Consider the following 25926-nt stretch of genomic DNA (forward strand, 5'->3'; position numbering starts at 1 on the left):
TGGAGATGTGGAGGAAGGGAAGGGAAGGGAAGATAAGGGAAGATAAGGGAAAGGGAAGGGAAGGGAAGGAGAGAAAGAAGGAGAAGGAGAAAGGGAGGGAAGGAAAGGGAAGGAAAGGAAAGGAAAGGAAAGAGAAGGGAAGATAAGGGAAAGGGAAGGGAAGGGAAGGGAAGGAGAGAAAGAAGGAGAAGGAGAAGGAGAAAGGGAGGGAAGGGAAGGGAAGGGAAGGAAAGATAAGGGAAGGGAGGGAAGGGAAGGGAAAGAAAGGAAAGGAAAGATAAGGGAAGGGAAGATAAGGGAAAGGGAAGGGAAGGGAAGGGAAGGAGAGAAAGAAGGAGAAGGAGAAGGAGAAAGGGAGGGAAGGGAAGGGAAGGGAAGGAAAGGAAAGATAAGGGAAGGGAGGGAAGGGAAGGGAAAGAAAGGAAAGGAAAGATAAGGGAAGGGAAGATAAGGGAAAGGGAAGGGAAGGGAAGGAGAGAAAGAAGGAGGAGGAGAAAGGGAGGGAAGGGAAGGAAAGGAAGGGAAGGGAAGGGAAGGGAAAGGAAAGGAAAGGAAAGGAAGGAGAGAAAGAAGGAGAAGGAGAAAGGGAGAGAAGGGAAGGGAAGGGAAGGAAAGGAAAGGAGAAAGGGGAGAGGACAGGATAGCAGAGGGGAGAGGGAAGGGAAGGGAAGGGAAGGAGAGAAAGAAGGAGAAGGAGAAGGAGAAAGGGAGAAAGGGAGGGAAGGGAAGGGAAGGAATCAACCCCCAGGAGGCGCTTCCTGGCCTGCATCCCCGAACAGCGGAAAACGGGCCGGGGGGGGGGAAGGGGGGCAACCATCCCGCTCCTCCAGCGCTGCTCTGACCGGGTGTTGCGGCCCCCCCCCCGGCCTTTCTTTGTTCGCCAACGAAGGAACCGGGCAGGCCCCGCGAGCAGGAAATTACGTGCGGGGGGTGTAGCCCCCCGCGCCCCCCCCCTGCGCGCATATCTCGTTTCCCACCCCTCCCCCGCCCCCAGCTTCAGGGAGGGGGAGGCTGGCTCAGCGCAGGCGGACCGAGCTGCAGGGGCGGTGCTGGGGAGGACTCTGGACCAGATTCTCCCCCCTCCCTCCCTCCCCCCCCCGCGGCCGGGGTCTCCTGGAGCCGGGGATGGTCCAAGCCGGGCTGGCGGGGGCGGGGGCGGGGGCGGGCGGGGCGGGGGGGGGGAAGGCAGGGCTTGCTGGCTGCGCTCGCCCGCTCGCCCTTCGCTCATCAGAGGGAGACGGTGCGCAGCTGGCAGGGGCGCAGCGCGGGGATGGAGACGGGAGGAGCGCGCCCTCCGGCCGGCGGGACGGGAGACGTTTGACCCGCCGCACCGGCCCGGCGGGGGGGGGCCAGGCATGGCTGAGAGTCTCGCAGGGGGTCGGACCCGCCGCGCTTCTCGCTCCCCCGCCGCCGCCAGGATTCCTGCAGCTTCTCCACGCAGCGGGGGCTTCTAAGGAGAGGCGGCTCCGGGACCTCGGGGGGGGGGTCGCTTGGATCCGGGGCAGCCGGAGGCCTCCAGAGCGGGAACCCTGGCCGAGCTTCGCCGGGCCCCATGCCGCCCCCCTGGACTTCCCGCTCCCCTGCGGGCCAGCCAAAGTAGCCGGCAGGAAGAAGGGGGTCTGCGGAGAAAGCGCCCATGTTCCACCCCGGCTTGAGCGAGGCGGGCAGCGGCTCTGGCAGACGCGCCCTACCCCGGGGCCAGCCCGGGGCAGCCTCCGAGCGGGCGCGGGGCAAGGAGAGCGCCAAGGGAGGAGGAGGAGGAGGAGGAGGAGGAGGAGGAGGAGGGGAGCTCCAGGACCTGGCGGCGGGGACGTCGGCTTCCAGCGCCCCTTCCCAAGAGCCCACCCCGGAGAGCGGCAGCCACTCTCCCGCGGGCGAAACGGATTACTGCCGCCGGATCTTGGTGCGAGGTAAGGGGGCCGCGCGGGTCGACGAGGGCGCGCCATCCCTGGTGGCTTTGAAGAAGAGGCTGGGCAGCCACCTGTCTGAAACGGTAGAGGCTCTCCTGCTCGAGCGGGGGGTGGGTGGGGTGGGCGGGGGCTGGACTAGACGACCTCCAAGGTCCCTTCCAGGTTTATTCTGATTCTGAGCTCCCCGCGTTAACTTCCTCCGTTTCGGAGGCTCCCAGCCTAGCAATTCCAGAGGTAGGAGGGCGTTTGTAGACATTCCCCCCCACACACACAGCAGCGCCTTCTCGACTTTTTCTGCCCCCCCCTCGCCCAAAGACCCTCCAAAACAGGGCGCTCCCTGCCCCCGCCCCACCTAACCGCTCGCGTTTTCCAGCCAAACGTGGCCGGTCTTTGCGACCCTAGTGAGCTCTCCCCCCCCCGGCGCGCGCCCCTCTTTCAGCCCCCTCGGATTCCGGGTTCCCCTTGGGGGCTTCCTTGCCCCCTGTCGCTCCCTCCCGCTCCCCCCCCCCAGCAATTGGGGGTCTCGAACTGGCTGCGCTCCCTTCTCCGAGGCAGCTGCCTTTTCGGGCCCGGCGCCTGGTCCTTCTTCCCGGGCTCCCGCTTAGCCGCCCTCGTGCCCCCCCCCCGGGTCCCTTTTCGGTCGCCTGCCCCTCCCCCCTCCCCCCAGCCCCCACTTCCACGCACCGGCTGGATTTCTGCTGGTGCATTTTGGATGCTGGGGCGGGGGGGGGGAGAGAAGAGGAATGGAGACGGAGCTCAGGCGAAGATTTTTCTCGCGCGCGTCTGTGCGTGTGTATTTGTTTATATTGGTGTGTGTGTGTACCTGTGTGTGTGTGTGTGTGTGTAAATGAGGCTGGAAGACCTCCAGGGGGTGAAAGGCCAAATTGTGTTGGGTCGTCTTTGCAGTCCGGCAATTAAGGGGGGGGGCGATTGGGGAGAATCGCTCTTGCCCACATCTGCTCCCCCCCCAAGCTGCCCGGCCTTCTTGGGGGGGGGGGAAACGGGGCGTGAGCGCGCGCGCGTCCCCGCCACCAGCCTCGTCGCAGGGAAACGGCGTCACCGCGGAGCTCAGAGACCCCAGCGCGGGGTTCTTCTTCCCCCCCCATCGCTTGGTCTTCACCAAGAGAAACACCCCCCCCGCCCAGGTCATATGCCCCTTCTCCCCCCCCCTCCGGGTTGAAATCGCCTTTGGCAAGCCGCCGCCTTTGGGAAATCTTTGCGCCACGCTCCCCATCATCCCCAGCAGACGGGAGGGGGGGGGCTTGGCTGGGAAGGATGGAAACGGGAGTCCCGTAGACCAGCTCGCGGGAGGTGGGCAGGAGAGAGAGGGGGGGGCGCTGGTATCAGCGAAGGGGCTTTGCCAGTCAGCCCCCCCCCAGCTGGGTCGGCGAGCCGGTTCGGTGGAGGATGTGATTGCGGAACAGCCTCGGAGAAAAGGGGGGGGGAGAAGCGGGGCGGGGCAGACACCTCAAGAAGAATGGCTTGGATCTGGCGGGGGGGGAAGGGGAGGAGGAGGGGGAGGGAGGTCTCTTGGAGGAGGGGCTCTGGGTTCCCCGTGGCGACCCTCTCCCAGGCCCAGAGGGTTCCTTCACCTGGGGGGGGGGAGGGTTCCGCGTCCTGTCAACTTCAGAACCCATACCGGGCCCTGCGCTTGGTGTGGCCGGACCGCGCCCCCCCCCCGCGTCCTTCCCTTTCCGTACCGGCTCGGGCGATTTGCCGTGGGACCCCTTAGGAGACCCCTGCCGCCTTCCCCAGATTACTTGGCCGAGGTTGTGCGCTGCGATCAGGGTGTGTGTGTGGGGGGGTGTCCTCGCCGTGAAATCTCCCCCCCAAGTTGATGAATCTCGGAGGGGAGACTGACCCAGCCTTTGGGGCGCCTGGGGGGGGAGTTTACCCAGCTCAACCCTTCCGGTGGGGAACGGGGCTGACTTCGCTCTTCCCCCCCCTTCGGTTCTCGGGTGAAATTCCGGGGGGGGGGGCAGCGGCGATCGGAGGGGCTGTTGGCTGGAGCCCAGCAATTGTTACAAGTGACCCAAAGGGCCGCCAAGGTCCAAATGGGGGGGGTCTCTGCTGCTCAGGCCCAGAAGCGTCTGAATTGCCCTTTTCGGACACCCCCAAACTGCAAGCTCTATTTCAGTGGGCTATTTACCCGGGAGGGGGGGGTCGCTTACAAATGCGAAGGTGAATTTGGGACCTCTTACGTTACACCCTGTTGGAGAAAGAAATCCTGGAAAACGGAGGGGCTAAAATATGCCCTTTATGGGTGGAGTGCCGGTTAAAGGGCAAGGAGGGGACGGAAGAGAATTATTACTACTAGTAGTAACGCTACTAGTAATAATTCTCTAGGAGTAGTAGTATTTATTAACTGCCCAACTGCCATACGAAGGAAAGGAAAGGCGCCACTGAAAGGGAATTATCACTACTAGTAGTAGTAATGTTGAAGTCATAATATAGCTAATAGTTCTAGTACAATAGTATGCTATTCTTACTAATGCTAGTAGTAATAATTCTCTACTAGTAGTGTTTGTTAGCTGTCTGTCATAGGAAGGGAAGGCAAGGAGTCACCCGAAGTGAATTATTACTACTAGTAGTAATATTAGCGTAGTACTAAATAGTTAATAGTTGTAGTGTTTACGTAGTGTATATAGAAGGTGGTGACTCTTTGAGAGCTGTATGCAACGAAATTTCATTTTAATGTATGCTGATTATTGTACATTCAAAGTGACAATAAAGTTGCTATTCTATTCTACTCTATTCTATTCTCCAATATTTATTCTATTCTATTCTATTCTATTCTATTCTATTCTATTCTATTTTCCAATATTTATTCTATTCTATTCTATTCTATTATCCAATATTTATTCTATTCTATTCTATTCTATTCTATTCTATTCTATTCTATTCTATTCTATTCTATTCTCCAATATTTATTCTATTCTATTCTATTCTATTCTATTCTATTCTATTCTATTCTATTCTATTTTCCAATATTTATTCTATTCTATTCTATTCTATTCTATTCTATTCTATTCTATTCTATTCTATTCTATTCTATTCTATTCTATTATTTTCTAACATTTATTCTGTTCTGTTCTGTTCTGTTCTGTTCCACTCCAGAAGATGGTAGAGGACAGGAAGGCTTGGAGGAACGTTGGGGTCGGACACGACTTTGCAACTAACAACAACATTCCATTCCATTCTAGTATAATAGCTAGTATGCTATTAGTTATTACTAATCCTTGAAGTAACAATTCTCTACTATTAGTAGTAGTATTTATTAGCTGCTCAGCTATAATACGAAATAGAGGCTCTCCGTCTTGTCCCTTTGTGTGCAAAACCGTTGCTCTCGGGTGTTGTGCAAAGGAAAGCGGCCGAAACGGGGGCTCCTCCACCGTTTCCCAGCGCCAGAAGGCCCCTTCCGTTTCTCTTCTGTTTCCCCCTCGGAATTGGGGAAGGGGAGGCAGTCCAGGGTCCGGCTTTTCCTTCTCTTCCCCTCCAAGGCTGCGGACCGGGGGTGGGTGGGCTGGAGAGAAAGCGACGGAGGGGACCCCCGGAGCCAGGCCTGTCCGCGCTCCTTCCAACGAGGCCTCTTTCCGTGGCTCCGTCTGCCCGCGCCTCTCCCTCCCTTTCCTCCGTCGCCCTCATGAAGGTGCCTTGTTGTTGTTGTTGTTAGTTGCGAAGTCGTGTCCGACCCATCGCGACCCCATGGACAACGTTCCTCCAGGCCTTCCTGTCCTCTACCATCTTCTGGAGTCCATTGAAGCTCACGCCTCCTGCTTCAGTGACTCCCTCCAGCCATCTCATTCTCTGTCGTCCCCTTCTTCTCTTGCCCTCCATCTTTCCCAGCATTAGGCCCTTCTCCAGGGAGTCCTTCCTTCTCATTAGGTGGCCAAAGGACTTGAGTTTCACCTTCAGGATCTGGCCTTCTCAAGAGCAGTCGGGGTTGATCTATTCTAGGACTGACCGGTTTGATCGCCTTGCAGTCCAAGGGACTCACAGGAGTCTTCTCCAGCACCAGAGTTCCAAGGCCTCCATTCTTTGGCGCTCGGCCTTTCTTAGGGTCCAACTTTCACGGCCATACATTGCAACTGTGAAGGCGCCTACTCGGACCTAAAGGCCTGGTTTCCCCCCCCCCCCGCCTAGAAACTGGACCGAGCTTGTTTGGATTTTTTTTCCACCAGACCTTTCCTGCTTCCCCTTCCCCCCAAAATGTGTCGCCTGGGCCGTATTTGCAACTCCCCCAGCCCGCTGCCCCATTATTTATTCCTCCCAGGCCTCCCCAGAAAACAAACGAAGCGTCTTTAGTGAATTTTTTTTAATTGAAAAGTTTTATAAAAATTACAGTATACACCCCAAAACCTACCCACCTTAATCCCCCCCCTCTCCCCAGAGCTGAGTACAGGGTTACAAATATAATAATCAAACTCTAACTAACATTAACCAACTATATAAATAACCAAGTCCATAATGCGCTTTAACATAGGTATCAACAAATTAAAAATAAACCTAATAATATAAACAAGTCAATATTATTAAACAATACAATATCTTTAGTGAATTTGAAAGAAACACGTAGTCGACAATTCGGTTTGATTCTTTCGCCGCGTTTCGCGGTTGAAATCTTGGAGCCGTTTGCCTGGGTGGGGGGGGGGAACCGTCCGGAGATCAGGCGCGTCGGCCTTTCGATCCGGTGGTTTTCGGGGGATCGCTGGAGATTTTTTGCACGGGTTTGGTTGGACCCAACGAGGCTTTGGCGCGGGCGTTTGCCAGGAGACCCACACGCGAGCCCACGTGCAGCCTTCCCTTATAGTCCCTGGCGTGGGTGACGACCCCTCCTGTCTTTACCCAATTTATTTTCGATATTTTTATATTTTTTAAAAAATCCTCAGACTTATATAAGCTGCCCACCTCCCGGCCAACGACTCTCAGTGGCGCACGGCAAAGTTAAAACTAAGTAGCTCTTAACGATTTTATGGCGAATGTATTTTTATGTTGATTATAACCATGCTTGTAGGTCCACTGAGAGCTTACGCACCGGAGACCAATTTCTTTGTGCGTTCCAACCCCAGTTGGCCAATAAAGAGTTCTCATTCTCATAGGAAACAACACGGTAATTATGGTTAAACTAATTGTTTTAAATCATGGCCAACAGTTCCCCACTTCTCTGGGGTGGTCCACAGGCCGGATGGCCTAACCAGGTTTGGAGGGATCATGGGAAAGTCAAAAGGGATGAGAAAACAGCCTCATTTGAGAGGGGGGGAGACAGAGCAGGCACCCCAGCAGAGAGAAGGCCCACCCGCCTGGAAAGGGTCGTTTCCTAAAGGATGGGACCCCATAAGGTGTTCTGGATCCGAAGGAGGGGGTCAAATAATCGGGGAGAAGGCGCCTCCTGGATAAACTCCCTCCCCAAAGTTTTAAAGGTCAAAAAAATATCCTAAATTAAACCGGGAAGCAAGCAAACTCGTAACCAATGCATGGGGGGGGGGAAGCAGTTTTTGTTCTAGTTTCTCTTTTCTGCAGCCCCAAATCTCTTCGGCTTTCCCTCCCCCCCCAAAAAAACTCCTCCGCCCCTTCCTTCCTTCCTCTTTGGAAATGCTTCTGGAAGTTCCCTCTTCCCACATCTCCCTCCCCATTCCTCGTTCTTTCTCCGGCTCTCCAGCGCTGCCCCGTTTCCGAGGCGCTGCCTGCGCCCTCCTCGGCCTGCAGGGGCGTCTTTTGTCGGGCATCCCCCCCCCCCCGGGATGGGCTTCCTTGAAGGCCCGAGGCCGTGGCTGGCTAAAGACCAGCGGCTTCGGTTTGGGGGCGAAGGCCCAAGGCTGGGGTGAAGGCTGCTGAGGGATTTTTCCAAGGTGAATGGGGTGTCTCTCTCTTTCTCTCTCTGGCTTGGGGGGGGGGGGGAAGACGAGCAGGCCGAACGAGGAGGAGGAGGAGGGATGGAAGGAGGAGAAGGAGCAGGGGAAGGAGGAGATGGAAATGAAAGAGGAGATGGAGATGGAGAAAGAAGGAGCAGGGGAAGGAGATGGAGATGAAGGAGAAGGAGAAAGAGAAGGAGCAGGGGAAGGAGATGGAGAAGGAGCCGGGGAAGGAGAAGGTGATGGGAATGAAGGAGAAGGAGATGGAGAAAGAAGGAGCGGGGGAAGGAGATGAAGGAGAAGGAGAAAGAGAAGGGGAAGGAGCAGGGGAAGGAGAAAAAGGAGCAGGGGAAGGAGCAGGGGAAGGAGAAAAAGGAGCAGGGGAAGGAGAGAGACAGAGAAGGAGCCATTGTAAGCTGCTTCTGGCCAAAAGCCCCCAGTCGCTCGCCACAAATCGAGGGGGAAACGGAGGGGGCGACCCAGACGAAGCCGCGCTGGGGAGCCACAGCGAGCAACCTGGAGCTTAAAAAATGGACCCTGCCGGATCTGGCCCCGAATCTGCGGGTTGGGGAAATCGCAGATCCTTTCGGTACGTTTTCATCGCCGGGGCGGTTCGGAGAAGGGCGCGGGGGGGGGGCTCGGCGGGGAATTGGGCTGCGTTCGAATTTTCTTTTCTTTTCTTTTAAAGAAGACCCCCTAGAGAGCGCGGGGACCCCGCGAGGCGGCGGCCCTGGGCGTCCCCCCCCCGAGAACGGGGGGGCCTTTCCCCACTGGCGGAAAGGAAGGCGAGTGGCCGGGCCTGCCTTCCCGCAGACCGACACCCCGAGAAGGAGCCTGGCTGGGACACACCCCCCCCCCAGACCCCCGCACGCCCAGTCGCTGCCCGGGCCTCGGCGGAGGGCTCGGCGGGGGGGGGACCCCTTGGAGCCGAAGCGCCCCCCCCCCGCCGCCTCCGTTTCCCCGCAAAGGCCCGGCAGGAACAAAGGCGAAGCGGAGGGGGGAGGGGAGGGCGGACCCGCCGCGAGGGTCTCCAATCCGCGCCGCTCTTGCGGGCTGGGACGCGGGCCCGACGCCCCCCCCACCCTGCGAGGCCGCCTCGGCTGGGCCGAATTCCCAGCTGTCGCTCCCCCCCCCCCGCCCGCCGGCCGGCCGGGCCTCCTCTGCCCTTCTGACGGGCGCTTCTCTTGGGGGCGGATGGGTGGGTTCCGACCCCGCTCGGCCTCTCCCGGGACCCCCTCCCCCGAGAAGCCGAAGCAGGAGGTGCTAAAAATCGGCAATTGTCTTCAGGACCCCACCCTTTTCTGTCTTGGCGTTTCCTTCCTTCCTCCCTTCCTTCCTTTCTTCCCTCCCTCCCTCCTTCCTTCCCTCCCTCCCTCCTTCCTTCCTTCCATTATAAATGTTTCCATCTTTCTTTCCCTCCCTCCCTCCCTCTAATAATTTTTCCTTTTCCTCCGTTGCTCCCTCCCTCCTTCTCTCCCTTCCTTCTTTCTTTCCTTCCCTCCCTCCCTCTAATTATAATTTTTCCATCTTCCTTTCCTTCCCTCCCTCCCTCTAATAATATTTCCTTCCTTCCTTCCATTATAAATTTTTCCATCTTTTTTTCCCTCCCTCCCTCTAATAATTTTTCCTTCTCCTCCGTTGCTCCCTCCCTCCTTTTCTCCTTTCCTTCCTTCCTTCCTTCCCTCCCTTTAATTATAATTTTTCCATCTTCCTTTCCTTCCCTCCCTCCCTCCCTTCCTCTAATATTTCCTTCTTCCTCCCTGTTCCTTCCTCCCTCCCTCTCTTCCTTCCTTTAATTATAATTTTTCCATCTTCCTTTCCTTCCCTCCCTCCCTCTAATATTTTCTCCTTCCTTCCTTCCTTCCTTCCTTCCTTCCTTCCTTCCTTCCTCCCTTTAATTATAATTTTTCCATTTTCCTTTCCTTCCCTCCTTCCCTCCCTTCCTCTAATTCCTTCTTCCTCCCTCCCTCTCTTCCTTCCTTTAATTATAATTTTTCCATCTTCCTTTCCTTCCTTCCTTCCCTCCCTCCCTCCCTCCCTCTAATATTTCCTTCCTTCCTTCCTTCCTTCCTTCCTTCCTTCCTTCCTTCCTTCCTTCCTTCCTTCCTTCCTTCCATCCATCCTTCCTCCCTCCCTCCCTCCCTCCCTCCCTCCATCCCTGGCAGAAAAGAAGACAACAATGAGGTGCGGCGTCTGGTGCCCAGTAGGAACCACCCTAAGGCCGACCGTCCCAGCTGCAGCCACCCGCCTGGGGTCCTCCGGAGCCCCACAAAGGCTTGTGCAAGAGACCTTCCCGCTGCGGTCCTTCCCACGTGGGGAGCCTGCTCTCCTTTGAGATCCCGCCGCCACTTGCAGCTCGGAGCTGAACGAAGCGAGAATGGCAGCTCCCGTTTATTTATTCGTTATTTATTACATTTATTTAGTCGTTATTTATTAAATTTATTTAGTCGTTATTTATTAAATTTATTTATTCGTTATTTATTAAATTTCGCTGCACGGTTTATTGCCAGGGAGCGGGGCAAAATAAAAACAAGTCCCACTCACATTCGACATCCAGGGGTCAGTGAGAATTTGGGGGTGTATTTTCTCTCCGACAAAAGGCTCACCGTTCTAAGGTACCCTTTATTTTTCCAAAGCGTAACCGCCGGGAGATTCGGCGGAACCGCAGCGGTGCTGGAAGGCTTTCGGCTCCGGAGAAATTTTCTTTAAAAAGCGTGAATCGACCCCAAACTGGGGGTGGGGGGGGGGCTCGGAGCGTGGATTCCCCTTTCACTTAAATGCAAAGAGTTGTTCCATCTGTTTTTCTTCCTTCGTACCCTTTCCTTCTCGACGGTTGATCTTCTTACATTATTAATATAGATGCGCGCGCGGGGATATCTTATTTATTTTATTTATTTCGTTTAGCTAGCGAGGAAATATTGCAGGGCGAAGACGGGCGTAGGTGGGGGGGAAGGGGGCTCTCTTTTTTAGCCTGCCTCTCCCCCCGACCTCCCTCCCGCCCCGACCTTTGGCGATAATAATAATAATAATAATAATAATAATAATAATAATAATAATAATAATAATAATAATAATAATAATAATAATAATAATAAAGTTGGAAGGGATCTTGGAAGTCATAAAATAGAGAAAGTCATAGAAAATGATAAAATTAAACTGCTCTGGGACTTCAGAATTCGAACAGACAAGCACCTGCAACATAACACCCCAGACTTAACAATTGTCGATAAGAAAGATCAAAAAGTCTGGATAGTGGACGTGGCAGTGCCTGGAGACAGCAGAAGAGACGAGGAAGAATTGGAGAAGATAACAAAATACAAAGACCTACAAATAGAAATAGAAAGACGGTGGCAAAGGCAAGCAAGGGTAGTACTAATAGTAATAGGTGCCTTGGGTGCAATCCCAAAACAACTGGAGCACCCCTTGAACACCATCGGCATTGACAAATTCGCTATTAGTTAATTGCAAAAGGCGGCCTTATTAGGAACTGCTTCCATCCTGCGACGATACCTGTAATACCATCAAACATCCACATCTGCCTATCCCAGGTCCTGGGTAAGGACTCGATAGGTAGACAAAATGCCAAATCCAGTCTGAACATCTGGCTGACTGTGCGATGATTAATAATAATAATAATAATAATAATAATAATAATAATAATAATAATAGTAATAATAAAGTTGGGACCTTGGAGGTCATCTAGTCCAACCCCCCCTCAGGTAGGAAACTCTATCCCATTTCGGACAAATGTCTGTCCAGTCTCTTCTTAAAAACTTCCAGTGTTGGGGCATTCACCGCTTCTGGAGGCAGGTTGTTCCACTGGTTAATTTTTCTAACTGTGGCGATTGTTCTAAAATGGCGATTGACATTTCATTAGGAACTCTTCAATCGCGGATTTTATTTCTGATGGCTGATAAATGGCGGCCTAGATCGCCAACACAGCGTTTTGGTGGGTGTGTGGGTGTGTGGGTGTGTGTTATTTGCAACCGTAGGTTTCCGCAAAATTGGGTGCCGCCGTTAGAAACGGGGGGGGGGAGCTGTTTTCCGTCTCCCCCGGTTGGAATAAAAATAAAATCAGATTTCATAAAACTCCAGGACGCGCGCGCGTGATATGAGTCTATCTATTAACCCTGCGTAAATGCGCACGAGAGATATTTTCCTGGCTATTTCGTTCTGAAAGGCGTTGTTTTGTAACTCGGGGGCTTACGTGCAAGGAATTGTCTGATATTTTTTAGATAAAGAGATTGGCGCGCGCCCCCCACGAAGGATTTATGCACGTCTCTGTGTGTGTGTGTGTGTGTGTGTGCGCGCGCGCGGCCCTGTAAGATGCACGGTTTACAAGAAGGCCTCTCGCGACGGACTTAAAAAATAAAAACGCCCAGATGCTAAGCAAAGGATCCGCCGGCAGTTACGAATCGGTCCGACACGCGTCTCGCTACACGGCATTCAAACGGCCACACTCCGATTTCGGGTCTGTTTTGCGCTTTATTGTCTTGGAGAAGTTCGCCTCTCTCCCCGGCTTGCGAGGGAAATTGCTGCCTTTCGTCCAGAGTCCCTCGGTGTGAAATTTGGGGTCGGGGGGGGGGCATATAAATACGATAAATACTGTAACCAAATAAACGCTTTAGGAACTTTAGGAAGCCAAGATAAACCCTTTTTGTTCAAATCTGAAATGGATAAACGCGGATTCTTCCTTCTTCGCTTCCACCCGGGCCCGGCCGGTTGCGTAAAGCAGACTTTGCTGAGATGCGTTGTGAAAGGAGAAAAAGCCCTCGGAAGGGAGACCACCAGGAGACCAATTCCCATAGCCTGCTTGCCATAATGTGGGAATTCGAATCAGGAACACACCGGTGGGAGATGCTTCACAAGGATTAAAATTGCGAAGCGTGGTAGATTTTTAAAAAGTAAAACTGGGAGCGTTTGGCTGGCCTTTCTCGCTTGGACCGTCACCCCAGGCTCCGGGACGTGATTCGGAAAGTGTGTTTCTCATTCCCGGGTGGATTCCAGTGTATTAGTAACGTGGGAACCGTTGCTGGGTCGGGGACCAGCGCAGCCACAAACGACGCTCTCCAGATTTCTGGCTAATGGGCTCCACTTTTGGCTTGCATTTAAGGGGCAAAGACCTCCCCCCCGCCCCGCCCCCCCCCGCGCCATGGGATCGGCTGGGTTCTGCAGATCTGCTAAAAAGGCGAGGGGGCGGGACTAGATCCCCACCGCAAGATCAGAAAGCCGAGGAGAAATTCGTCCCTGGAACACCTGCTCCTTCCACCCAGATTTCCCCCGGTTTGGTAGATCGGGGATCCAGACAAGGAGAGCCACTGTGTGTTTGTGGGTGCGTGCGTGCAAAAATCCGTTTTGCTTTCGAAACGGCTGAGGGCTGGGGTGGGGGGCTTCCGCCTCGGACCCGCCTCCCTCCCGGTGGCGGAAAGACAGGCGTAAAAATCGGAATATCGATTAATATTTGTGGTGAATGATGGACTGGCCGATTGTGGGCCATCAAGCCAATGTTGACATTTGGCGACTACGAAGGTATAATGCAGGACCAGAGAGTTAATCATAGTAGGTAATAATGGCAGATAATGTGTAATAAGAATGGGCAGTTAATAATAGTGGATTTTTTTTTATTGAGAGTTTATAAAATTTTACAATAAAATACTCCCCCCTCCCAACCCCCCCTCCCCCCTACTTCCCAGAGCTGAATACAGTGTTAAAAACAACAAAAAACATAGAACTTAAATGAACATCAAACAATTATACATACATCCAAAAAACAAAATTTTAAACACTTTAACTCCAGTACATAAAAACAAAAATTACCATCCTTATACATAAGTTATTCAAAAGCTTACCCTTAAATATACATTATTCAAAAGCTAAATAATACTTTCTAATATCATATTTATTCTGTATAAAATTCACCCATCTTTTCCACACCAAAATATCTCTCTCTTGTGACTGATCTTTCGGATAAGCTGAAATTTTTGCCATTTCAGATAAATAAGAAACTTTAAGAAACCATTCTTCTAAAGTAGGCAAGAGATCCTTCTTCCAGTATTGCCCAATCAGCAACCTTGCTGCTGTAATTAAATTCAACATTAAAATAATCTCTTTACCATCACAATCATCAATAATATCTAACAAAAACAATTGTGGTGTAAATTTTATCCTTCTATTAAAAATCTTCTGAATATTCCACCAAATCTTGATCCAAAAAGCCTTTATATTTCTACATGACCACCAAATATGATAATACGTTGCATCCAAACAACCACATCTCCAACATTTGGGCTGCACATTTGGATACATACGAGACATCTTTTGTGGATCAAGGTGCCATCTATAAAACATTTTGTAAAAATTTTCTCGTAAATTTTGAGCTTGAGGAAATTTAACATTCCTCACCCAAATCATCTCCCATATGTCTAATAAAATCGGCTCATCAAAATTTTGAGCCCATTTAACCATACAATCTTTAACTAATTCTGTTTCTGAATCCAATTCCACTAATACACTATAAGCTCTTTTTATATGAAATTGACTTTGATCTAATAATAGTGGATTTTAATACCAGGTAGTTCATAATGGTGGAAGATATTAGCAGAAAAAAAAATGCCAGATAGTTTATCAGAATCTCCAGGTCAGAATCTCCACAGACCATTTTTATCTGTGCATTTTGGGATGAACATCCTTCAAATGGTGCGGGGGGTGGGGGGGAAGCTGCTTCTGGGTCTGGAAGTGATCGCTAGGAACCTTGGAGGTCATCTAGTCCAACCCCCTGCTCAAGCAGGAGACCCTAAACCATTTGAGACAAATGCTTGTCCAATCTCTTCTTAAAAACCTCCAGTGTTGGAGCACCCACCACTTCTGGAGGCAAGGAGTTCCACTGGTTAATGGTCTTCACTGTTAGGAAGTTTCTCCTTAATTCCAGGTTGCTTTTCTCCTTGATGAGTTTCCATCTGTTTCTTCTCCTCTTGCCTTCTTCAGGCGCTTTGGAGAAGAGCTTGACTCCCCTTCTCCTCTTCTTTGGAGCCACCCCTCAAATACTAGAACATTGGTTTCATGCCCCCTCTAGTCTTCTTTCCATTAGACTAGACCAATGGTTCTCAACCTTTTTAATGCCACAACCCCCAACCGGTTGTAAGTCGAGGACTACTCAACCGGTCGTAAGTCGAGGACTACTCAACTGGTGCAGTCCCGTTTGTAGAATGGGACTTTTGGCGGGCTCAGCAGGGCAGAGACAGCCTGGACAATTCCTATTGGCTTTTGAAAGCCAATCGGATTAGACTCTATTCAAGGGAGTTTATTCTATTGGCTTTCAAAAGCCAATAGAATAAAAGGGAGGAGCACAGCTAAGGAAAAGGGGGGAAAAAAATGGCGGACTGTGTTGTTTGGCGACCCCCGTGAAATGGTCGTTCGACCCCAAATGGAGTCCCGACCCCCAGGTTGAGAACCACTGGATTAGACATACCCAATTCCTGCAACCCAATTCCATACCCAATTAAGATAAGATAAGATTAAGATTAAAATTAAGATGATAAAGTAAGGTAAGGTAAGGTAAGGTAAGATAAGATAAGATAAGATAAGATAAGATAAGATACAAGATAACCTTTATTATCATTTTTTTTTACTGTGGGCACAACGGCACACATCAAAAATGAAATTTGGTTGCCCGCTCTCAAAGTGAAACACATACAGGACACACACCTAAACATACTATGTACAACATATGTATATAGACCCACACCCCTACATATATGTAGCAAACAAATATTAAATACTGTCCATCTTGAATATATAACATTATATATATATATAATATTCCTGCATTCTTTGTGTATTTTAGCCTCCATTCTCCCTTTGTTGCTCTTCTCTGCACCTTTTTCTGGAGTCTTAGCCCTTCCTCTGGGCTGTTTCTCCAGGACAGGGGTGCAGGGTCACTTCACAGCCCTGGGGGGGGGGGGCAAAGAAGAGGAAAAATTTGCACAGAGACGGAAAGGACTGGTTGACTGGTTTCAATCAATCTCTCAAACTAACAGGCCATAAAGTTGGCATGGTTGCCCAATCATGGACAGGGGTCTTCAAACTTGGCCCTTTGATGACTTGTGGACTTCAACTCCCAGAATTCCTCAGCCAGCTTTGTCTGTTTTGTCGCACTTATGATCAGGGGTCTTCAAACTTGGCCCTTTTATGACTTGTGGACTTCAACTCCCAGAATTCCTCAGCCAGCTTTGTTTTGTCGCACTTATGACAAGGGGTCTTCAAACTTGGCCCTTTGATGACTTGTGGACTTCAACTCCCAGAATTCCTCAGCCAGCAACAAAACAGACAAAGCTGGCTGAGGAATTCTGGGAGTTGAAGTCCACAAGTCATAAAAGGGCCAAGTTTGAAGACCCCTGATACAGGGCATCTCCAACATGTGGCTTCAGGCCCGCTAGACTCACGCCCCCATCTCAAGAGGGCAGCTGTATTGTTGGGGGTCAAAATGGGGTCTGGCCCTGGGCCTTGCTGGCAGTTGGACAGGGCACAATCACACCAGACAATTCGACTCGCATCATCTCGTTCCCACATTCGTGGTGTGTTTATGGTCCCGTGATGTCCTTTTGCGACATTCTGACAAGCAGATTCAATGGGGGATGTTGTTACTAGCTTAACAACCACAGTGATTGACTTGACCCCCGTGGCCAGACAGGTCGTAAAGTGGGGCAAAACTACTTAACGACTGTCTCACTTAGCGATGTAAATTTTGGGCTCCCTGGTGGTCGTAAGTTGAGGAAATTCGTCTTTACATTCCTTCAGATGCAGCAACGTCTTTTCCATCCCGGCCTCCAGGCCGTCCTCCAGTTGGGACCGCCGCTAAACCTGGGACGACCGTCGTTAAGTCCTGCCGATGCTTAAGCAGGACGCCAGATGGCCCTACCCAATTTTACAAGCTTTTTTTTTTTTTGCAACGGTCGTTAAGCAAACACGGCAGTTGTCCGGTACTCCCGTTGTACCTGATGGGGATAAACCAGGATTAAAGTCTAATTTCTGGTTAAAAATAAGTCATAAAGGTCCTTATCCCCACCTTGTCCCCCTCTTAGCGCCCTCAGCCCTCGGTTCAAGCGCCGTTCTTAATCCTGTTTTATTCTTTTTGGCTTTAATATTTCCATCTTTTAATTTCTTACAGGTTGTTCTTGATTTACAGCCACAATTGATCCCAAAATTTCCGTTGCTAAGCGAGACGGTTGTTCAGTGAACTGTGACCCACTTTACGACCGTTCCTGCCACAATCTTTAAGTGAATCGCTGCAGCTTTTCAGTTAGTAACACGGTCGTAAAGCGAACCAGCCTTCCTCCATTGACTTGGTGGGTCGGAAGGTCGCAAAAGGGGATCACGTGACACCCCCGCCCCGGGACGTGCGACAGTCATAAATGCGAATCAGTGGCCAAAGCGTCCGGATTTTGTTCACGTGACCCTGGGGTGTGTGTGTGTGTGTGTGTGCTACAACAGTCGTTAAGTGGGAAAAAGTGTCGTAAGTCCTCTTTTTTGGTGTGGTTGCCATTTTGAACGGTCACTAAATGAATCGGCCATAAGTCAGGGACTGCCTGTGCTTGCTTGGGTATAACCTGTAGGCCACCGAGGGTCGTCCCGTCGGAGATACGGACAGCCTAAAAATTTAATCAATCAGTAAAACAGAAAATAAATAAAAGCTGGTCACGGGACAGGGGCCTGTGGCAAATGGCGGTACATATGGGCCGGTTGCCAAGCAACCCCAAAAGTGGTCATGTGACTGGGGGAGGGGCACCCGTCAGAACTCTGAAACTGGGCTATAAGGGGCTCTGGGGAGGCGTGTCATAAGTGTGAACGGTCGCTAAGTGAACGCTTGCAAGTTGAGGCACACCTGCAATCCGAGGAGGGTGTCCCGTTGTTGATGCTCCCCCTTTGGCTGCGTTTGTGAGTTTCAAGCCCCTCCCCCCACCCCCCCCCCAAATGAAAGCAGGGCTTGACTAGCAGCTGGGCAGTCTCAAGTCTCCCCTTTGCCAGACTGAGCTGGCTGCACTGTCTCCTCCCTTGGCTCTGTTTCGGTTCCGGTCAGTTTCTCTCTTTCACAAGATTTTTTAACTCTGAAGATTCCAAGCAGAGCCGAGGGAGGAGGAGGTCAAAGGCTGCAGCCCAGAGAAGTAAGCCAACCCCCCCTCCTCTGCTCTGCCTGATCGGAGGGTCTCTTCCCCCCCCCCCCCGCCCCGTGATGTGCAAAAAGGGGAGGGCAGAGGGGAACACCCTGGCCTTGGCCTGTCACACTCAGTAATCGGAGTGTCCCCATTTGAGGGTCTTCCTTCTCATTCTCCTCCTTCTCCTCCTTCTCCTTCTCCTCCTCCTCCTTTCTCCTCCTCCTCCTCCTCCTCCTCCTTTCTCATCCTTTTTCCTCCTCCTCCTCCTTCTTCTTCTATTCCTCCTCCTCCTCCTCCTTCTTCTCTTCCTCCTCCTCCTCCTCTTCCTCCTCCTTCTTCTTCTCCTCCTCCTTCTTCTCTTCCTCCTCCTCCTCCTTCTTCTCTTCCTCCTCCTCCTCTTCCTCCTCCTCCTTCTTCTTCTCCTCCTCCTTCTTCTTCTTCTCTTCCTCCTCCTCCTCCTCCTCTTTTTCCTTTTCCTTCTCTTTCTCTTTCTCCTCCTCCTTCATCTCCATCTCCTTCTCCTTCTTTCTCCTTCTCCTTCATTTCCATCTCCTTCTCCTTATTATAATAATAAGCTTTATTATAAGATACAATTATGGAAAAAACAAATGTTAGAAAACTAAGAGAGAGAGAGAGAGAGAGAGATTTTTTCTGTATAGCAGATTGCAAAAAAATGCAACCTCAAACGTTGGCTTTGCATTTCAAAACATTTTGATCCATTTCTGTAAGAAGAACACCATCAAAAATCTAGAATCAAAGTTTCATATATATTTTTTTCCAGTTTCAAGCAAAAAGTCCAGAAGTAAAAACAATCCTGGATAAATGTTATTCTTTAATTAAAACGTTCAGTTTCGCCCTCTCCATTATTTATTTATCTAGTAAATGTACAGTATATGCTGCCCCTTTCCCTGACAGAGCAACTCTGGGAAGTTTAGTGGAACATAAAAAGATAGATAGAAAAGCAATTTAAAATTATCCAACCCCCCCCCCAAAACCTCTTAATTCTATCGCCTTTATCATCCATTCTTCCATTCACGCGTCTCTCCATTTTTGTGCGTATACAATTCTCGCCGCCGGTATCATACAGAAGAAAAAAGGACCAAATTTTCTTTCGGGTTCCTTATCGATCAAACCAAAAATGAAAACATCTAGTTTCAATTTCATATTTATTTTAAGACTCTTCCGAGTGAAAGTAAAAATCTGATCTGAATGTTTCTTTGCTTTATTGCAATTCCATAAAACACGGCCTCTTTGCATTTCCAACCCACGAACGCCTTTCTACATTTTTGACAATGTCTTGGGTGTTAAATGCTATCATCTTATTAAAATTCTCTTTCGAAGGATAATACAGTGTAAATCTCAACCTTAGCAAAACCAAAAACCAAAAAAACCCCCACCACATTTATCCCTGCAATTCAATTTCAAACTTACTTTCTGCATCCTCAGAATCATGGCTTCTCCTATCTAGGTTAAATCTTTATTTTAATTGTAACTATATAAACCCATGACTGATCCATCCACCTAACCCCATTTTCTTCTTTCAACTCCAAATTAAGTTCGCCTTTAGTAAAAAGAGCAAGATGGGCAGCAGTCCAATTTAATAAATACAATTAAATCAATAAAACATAGCGTTTCACCACTGGTCCACCAAATTGGTTTTATTGCAATTGTTTTTATAAAATAATGCTCCTTAGGGTGACAACTAAAAAGCTATTTTAGGAGAAAGCCTTTGCCCTCACCCTACACTCAGATATTCAGATATTCGCCACTATTTCAAGCCTTGTTTTGCATTTAAACCTAACTCCTTAGCATAATATGCCTAACAAAATGATTCTTAAAATTTGCATTGCCTTTGGCTTTATCATAATACCACCTTAATTTAGTATTTTATCATATATTTTACTGTCCACATATATATCTATCTCTATCTATCTATCTATCTATCTATCTATCTATCTATCTATCTATCTATCTATCTATCTACCTACCTACCTACCTATCTATCTATCTATCTTTATATCTATATATACAGATTATACATAATACACAAATGTTTAAGTAGAACATCAAATATATATATAAAAATATATATACATATGTACAATGTGTTTATATATGTATAAAACACATACGTAAAATGTGTTATATATATGTATATATAAAAGATTATACATACATACACAAATATGTTTAAATAGGCATCAGCAAATATACACAGATACATATTGCTGATGCTCTATTTAAATGTATTTGTTTATGTATGTATTGTGTGTTTTATTACCATTGTATATCAGTGATTGCATGAGCTCTGTAGATGTGATACACTAATATAAAATAATCAGATAATCATGCCACATGTAGGCAAATCATGGCCCTCCAAATTTAATAACCACTTATTCTTCAACGTCACCCATTCCTTCATCCAAACAAAACAGCAAGCCTCAAAATATAATTTTACATCTGGTAAATCCAATCTTCCTCTCTTTTTAGCATCCTGCAACAATTTATATTTAATTCTCGTTTTTCTTCCCCTTGCCATTTAACTTGGAAATACCTTTCTGGCATTGTTTAAGGAAAACATCTGTAATCAGATAGTGGTAAAGTCTGAAATAAAAACAAGATCTTAGGTAAAATATTCATCTTGATTACAAAATTTTTATCTGGTAAAGAAAGTTGTAATTATATGTTTATACTGGAATACCTTTTTAATATCTTTCCAGTCACATCATTGTTCTCTTTCATAATGTTTTTATTTTTTTTAATATCTTGGAATTTATATTAGTCGATATAACTCCAAGGTATTTCCCTTTTCCCCCCTACACTTTAAATTTACCGATCCTGTACAGTCATATTCTTAACCAAGGGTTTTGTTTTCTGTTTATTTTATCTTAAAGCAGTCCAAAGCAGCATTCAACTTCTCCATTAAATATTCCATTCCATTTTGAGGATGTTGCAAAATCAAAACTAAGTGATCAGCAAAGAATCTCGATTTATACGTTTCGTTTTTAATCTCCAAACCCAATATTTTCTCATCCTCTCTAATGTCTCTCATCAAAATTCCCAAACTAAACTAAAAAAAATAAAAGGACATCCTTGTGTTTTAGCCTTTTGAATTGTGCACGGCTTGGTGAATTCTTCATTAACAATAATATCAGCCTGCCAGGATATACAAAATGACTTATTTCGTTATTTTTATTTATTCAACATATATACTGCTTTAATGCCTTGAATAAAATTTCTCCATATCTAGAGAAGTCCGTATTTCCCAAAACTTTAAACATAGAGGAAAATTTAAATTGCGAAAAGCTTTCTCCGCTTCCCAAAATATTAATCTTGCTTCTTTTTCATGTAAATGTTATTATTATTGTGAATATTCAATCACATCCAAGATTTGTCATGTTTTCTTTTAACTACCTTTTTGGGAAAAATGCAGTTTGATCCTTATGAATAAAGGTTTGCAAAAAAAAAATCTTCAATCTTTCAGCCAACACTGCAGTCAAATGGTTGTTTAACAATGAAATAATTGTGTAGTCTTTTTAGTGTTAAATTTTGAGGTTTTGGAGGGGTTTTATTTGCAATAAAGCCATACGAGAATGAAGCATTTCAGATCCTTGCCAGACAGAGTTCATTATAGTCTTAAGTGGTTAAACGGTCGTTGCCTTGAATTACTTATAAAGCAATAAAGGCAGGAGAAAAGAAACATCTAAATAAAATAAAAACAAAATAAAAAGTAATCCTCAAACCACTTGTAGTATTGACCCCAAAGTCCATCCACTCCTGGGGCTTTACATATTTCAGTTTTTCTAACGTCTTCTGATATTTCAACGGTTGTTATAATATGAATATTTTTGTAGAAAGCATCTATTGTTTCGCAAATCAGATTCCTGCTTTTTATTCAAATGGGTGTCAGAATTATGAAAGGACCAAAAGAGCATGATTTTTGAAAAAATCCTTTTGGTTTGTTTGTTTGTTTGCTGGCTTCGAGGCAGCTAAACCTTGCTTGCTTCCATTATTTCTTTATTGTTTCATTTGAAATGTAGCTGAATGAGTGGAGGATTTTGCACAACTGAGACGTGTGTGTGTGTGTGTGTGTGTGTGTGTGTGTGTGTGTGTGTGATCATTTTGATCTCTCATCCAGGGAAGAACCGAGAACAATATTTCATTCTTCCTAAACAGCAACAAGGTAGGAACAATCTGGAATCATAAACCTGGGATCTTTGAAAAAAATAAGCAAATATATTTCCAGCCTGCAAAACAAAAAACAAAAACAAAAAAAGTTCACTATGGCTTGCAAATTCAGCCGGACAATTACGAGGCACAAGATCTGCCATTCTTTTGGCTTTTCCATTATTGTTTGATTGGTTTAGTAAATCTATATTTTAATGCTCCATGGTCAAATTGGTTCATAGACCGTGGGAGGCGGGGGGCTTTAAGAATTACCGTTGGCAGCATTGGTTTTGTAAATTTTTTTAAAAGCCCAATTTAGAAAATATACAATTTTTATTAGATAGATAGATAGATAGATAGATAGATAGATAGATAGATAGATAGATATAAACCTCAGAAAACAAATGTGTGTGTGTGTGTGTGTGTGTGTGTGTGTCTGTGTGTGTAAACTCTTTGTGGCCCAACGAAACAGATTAGGATTTCAGCTCACGCAAAATGAACTGTTGATAGCTGAGAAGGAAGAACGAGGTTTTAAATTTGATTTACGTTCAGAAAATGAAGTGTAGTGGAACCATTTGTCTAGAACAGAATGGGGTCTCCTGCTTGAGCAGGGGCTGGACTAGAAGATCTCCAAGGCCCCTTCTAGCTCTGTAATGATTGATTGGTTGATTGATGGATTGATATTGATTGATTGATTGAAACCTGCATCGTTGCTCTTCCTCTTTCCACCCGCCCCACCATGACCTCGTGGGGTGCGTTGGGCTGCGAAAAGCACCCAAGGAGCTTCCATAGTTGAGCAGGGGCTAGAGGCAGGCTCTCCTACATAAACAGGACCCCAGCCTCGCCCTCCTGGCTGCCTAGGGGGGAAGCAGAGCCGAATCCAGGGGGACCAGACAGGCTGCAATCTGGAGATGGGCCGGAGGGTGTCCTTCACGTTGGCAGGGATGATTTTACCCAGCAAATCTGGCAGGCTTGGCCAAGCCGCTTAGAAAAAGACCCTTTCCTTTGACAGAACGGGACCCCTGCCCACAGAAAGCATGATAGATGAGAGATAGATAGGTAGATAGAGATAGATAGATAGATAGATAGATAGATAGATAGATAGATAGATAGATAGAAGATAGATAGATAGATAGAAGATAGATAGATAGATAGATAGATAGATAGATAGATAGATAGATACATAGAAGCTAGATATGATAGATAATAGACAGACAGACAGATAGATAGAAGATAGATATGATAGATATGACAGATAGATAAAGATAGATATGATAAATATAGATAGATAGATAGATAGATAGATAGATAGAAGATAGATATGATAAAGATAGATAGATAGAAGATAGATATGATAAAGATAGATAGATAGATAGATAGATAGATAGATAGATAGATAGAAGATAGATATGATAGATGATAGATAGCTAGATATGATAGATAGATGATAGAAGATAGATAGCTAGATAGATATGATAACTAGATAGAAGATAGATAGGATAAATATAGATAGATAGATAGATGATAGATATGATAGATGATAGATAGATATGATAGAAAGATAGATATGATAAATATAGATAGAGATAGATAGATAGATAGATAGATAGATAGATAGATAGAAGATAGATAGAAGAGATATGAGAGATGAGAGATAATAGACAGACAGATAGCTGAGAGAGAGAGAGAGAGAGAGAGAGAGAGAGAGAGAGAGAGAGAGATAATACTGATAACATTACCTAGTTGGGTCATGAAATGACTGCAAAAAAACTACCAAGCTCAGAGAGCACCAAAGATGCTACAATCCTCCTCCTCCTTCCAAACCCCCCTCCCTTCTAGCACTGATGAAGTTCCCTAGTGGGTTCATAAAATGTCTGCAAGGAAACCCCCCAGCTGAGAGAGCACCAAGGACCCCACAGTCCTCCTCCTCCTCCTCCTCCTCCTCCTCCTCCTCCTCCTCTTCTTCTTCTTCTTCTTCTTCTTCCTCCTCCTCCTCCTCCTCCTCCTCCTCCTCCTCTTTCTCTTCCTCACCACTCCCTTCTAGCACTGATGACGTTACCTAGTTGGGTCATGAAACATCTGCAAGGAAACCACCCAACTCAGAGAGCACCAAAGACCCCACATTTCAACCCTGAGCTACGAAAGTGGATACGCTGTATGGGAGAGACAGGGAACGCTTTGGAGGCCAGGCCCGCGGGCCAAAGGGTTTCTCCCGTGCAGAGCTCAAGTCACTCAATCAATCAGAATAGAGCTGGAAGGAGATCTTCCAATCCAGCCCCCGCTAAGCAGGAGACTCTCCACCGTTTCAGTCCTGGGCGTCTCTTTGACGGCCAATCAGCCACGCAAACGGCAGCCCGGGAAGGCCGACTCCGGCCTCGGTTGCAGATGACTTTTCACAGGCCCACAATCCAGGGGATCTAACACACACACACACACACCTTTTTTAGAGGTGTCAGGTAGCTGAAGTGCATTCCTCAGGAATTGCTTTTGTCACTGAGCATGCAGTGCCCTCTTCCTGCCAGCAGGTGTCCCTTTGGGCGAAGGTGGGGCGCAGAGTTCCCCCCCCCAAGTCCCTCAGCCTCCTCTCTCCCTCTCCAGGGCCACGGCTGGACCCCCTTCCCCATTTAGCCCTCTCTGAGACCCCCCCTAGTTCAAAAACGGGCATTTCTCTGCCAGTTCTCTGTGCTCCTTGCAGTGCCTTTGGGGGTAAGGAAATGGACCCCTCTGGGCCATTGCTCCCAAATAGGGGGCCGCCCGATGCGTCAAACAACAGGGAATCAGCCTATTTTCCAAAGCGCCTGAAGGCAGGACAAGAAGCAATGGGTGGAAACTAACCAAGGAGAGAACCAACCTAGAACTAAGGAGAAACTTCCCGACAGTGAGAACAATTAATCAGCGGAACAACCTGCCTCCAGAAGCAGTAAATGCTCCAACACTGGAAGTTTTTAAGAAGAGACTGGACAGCCCTTTGTCCGAAATGGTGTAGGGTTTCCTGCCTGAGCAGGGGGTTGGACTAGATGACCTCCAAGATCCCTTCCAACTTTGCTACTACTACTATTATTATTATTATATTTCCATTTATTTGTTACATCTTTATCAGCATTTCTCGTATCAGTCCCCATAATTCTCACCTGTAGGAATACGCTGGGAGGGAACTGAAGGCGTTGTAGTCCAGAGCATCTGAAGGACACACAATGCACCGTATGTTAACCCAGAAGCCAAGCCAGGCGTCTCTAAAACTTGGCAACTTTTAAGACTCGTGGACTTTCAACTCTCAGAATTCTGGAAATTCTGGGAGTTGAAGTCCACAAGCCTTAAAGCTGCCGAGCTGGCTGGGGAATTCTATAGTAGTTCATTTAGTGACCGTTCAAAGTTACTAAGCAGCACTGGAAAAAGTGACTTTGTGACTGTTTCTCACACTTGCGACCCGTCGCAGCATCCCCAGGGTCATGTGATCAAAATTCAGAGGCTGGGCCCCTGACTCGTATTTACGACGGTCGCAGAGATCTCCTTTTGTGACCGTCGGACACGCAAAGCCAACGGGGGAATCTAGATTCACTTAACACCCCTTTTACTAACTCCACCACTGCAGCGATTCGCTTAACAAATCTGGCAAGAGAGGCCGTCAAATGGGGCAACACTCACTTAACAACAGAAATGTCGGTCTCCCCTGCGGTCGTAAGGAGAGGACTGCCAGTCATCCTAAAAGAGAAGAGCCAGGTTTTGGTTTTATGCTAATTTTAAGACTCTTCTGCGTGGATCGGGCCCCAATATTTCTCTGCTCCGCTCCGAGTTCCCCGAAACCCCGAGGGAGGGGAGGAATGACGTCTCTGTGTTGGTTCCTCT

General features: G+C 47.9%; 1 protein-coding gene and 1 long non-coding RNA gene across 2 annotated transcripts in view; one reads left to right on the plus strand and one right to left on the minus strand.

Moving 5' to 3' along the window:
- Positions 1 to 1215: 1215 nt before the first annotated feature.
- Positions 1216 to 25926, plus strand: part of VAX2 (ventral anterior homeobox 2) — a 29392-nt gene continuing 4681 nt past the window's right edge. The window contains exon 1 of the mRNA XM_039333926.1: positions 1216 to 1910. Coding sequence (XP_039189860.1) covers positions 1637 to 1910 — 274 coding nt within the window. The 5' untranslated portion in view covers positions 1216 to 1636. The remainder of the gene's footprint in view (positions 1911 to 25926) is intronic.
- LOC120303950 lies at positions 20056 to 25921 on the minus strand. Its single transcript, XR_005555563.1, has 3 exons — positions 25726 to 25921; positions 25212 to 25260; positions 20056 to 22160 (listed from the first exon to the last, which is right to left on the minus strand). It is a non-coding gene; the product is annotated as an uncharacterized LOC120303950 (long non-coding RNA).

The sequence above is a fragment of the Crotalus tigris genome, unplaced genomic scaffold (genome assembly GCF_016545835.1).
Source record: "Crotalus tigris isolate CLP2741 ecotype Arizona unplaced genomic scaffold, ASM1654583v1 scf7180000024513.1755786, whole genome shotgun sequence".
Classification (NCBI taxonomy): Eukaryota; Metazoa; Chordata; class Lepidosauria; order Squamata; family Viperidae; genus Crotalus; species Crotalus tigris.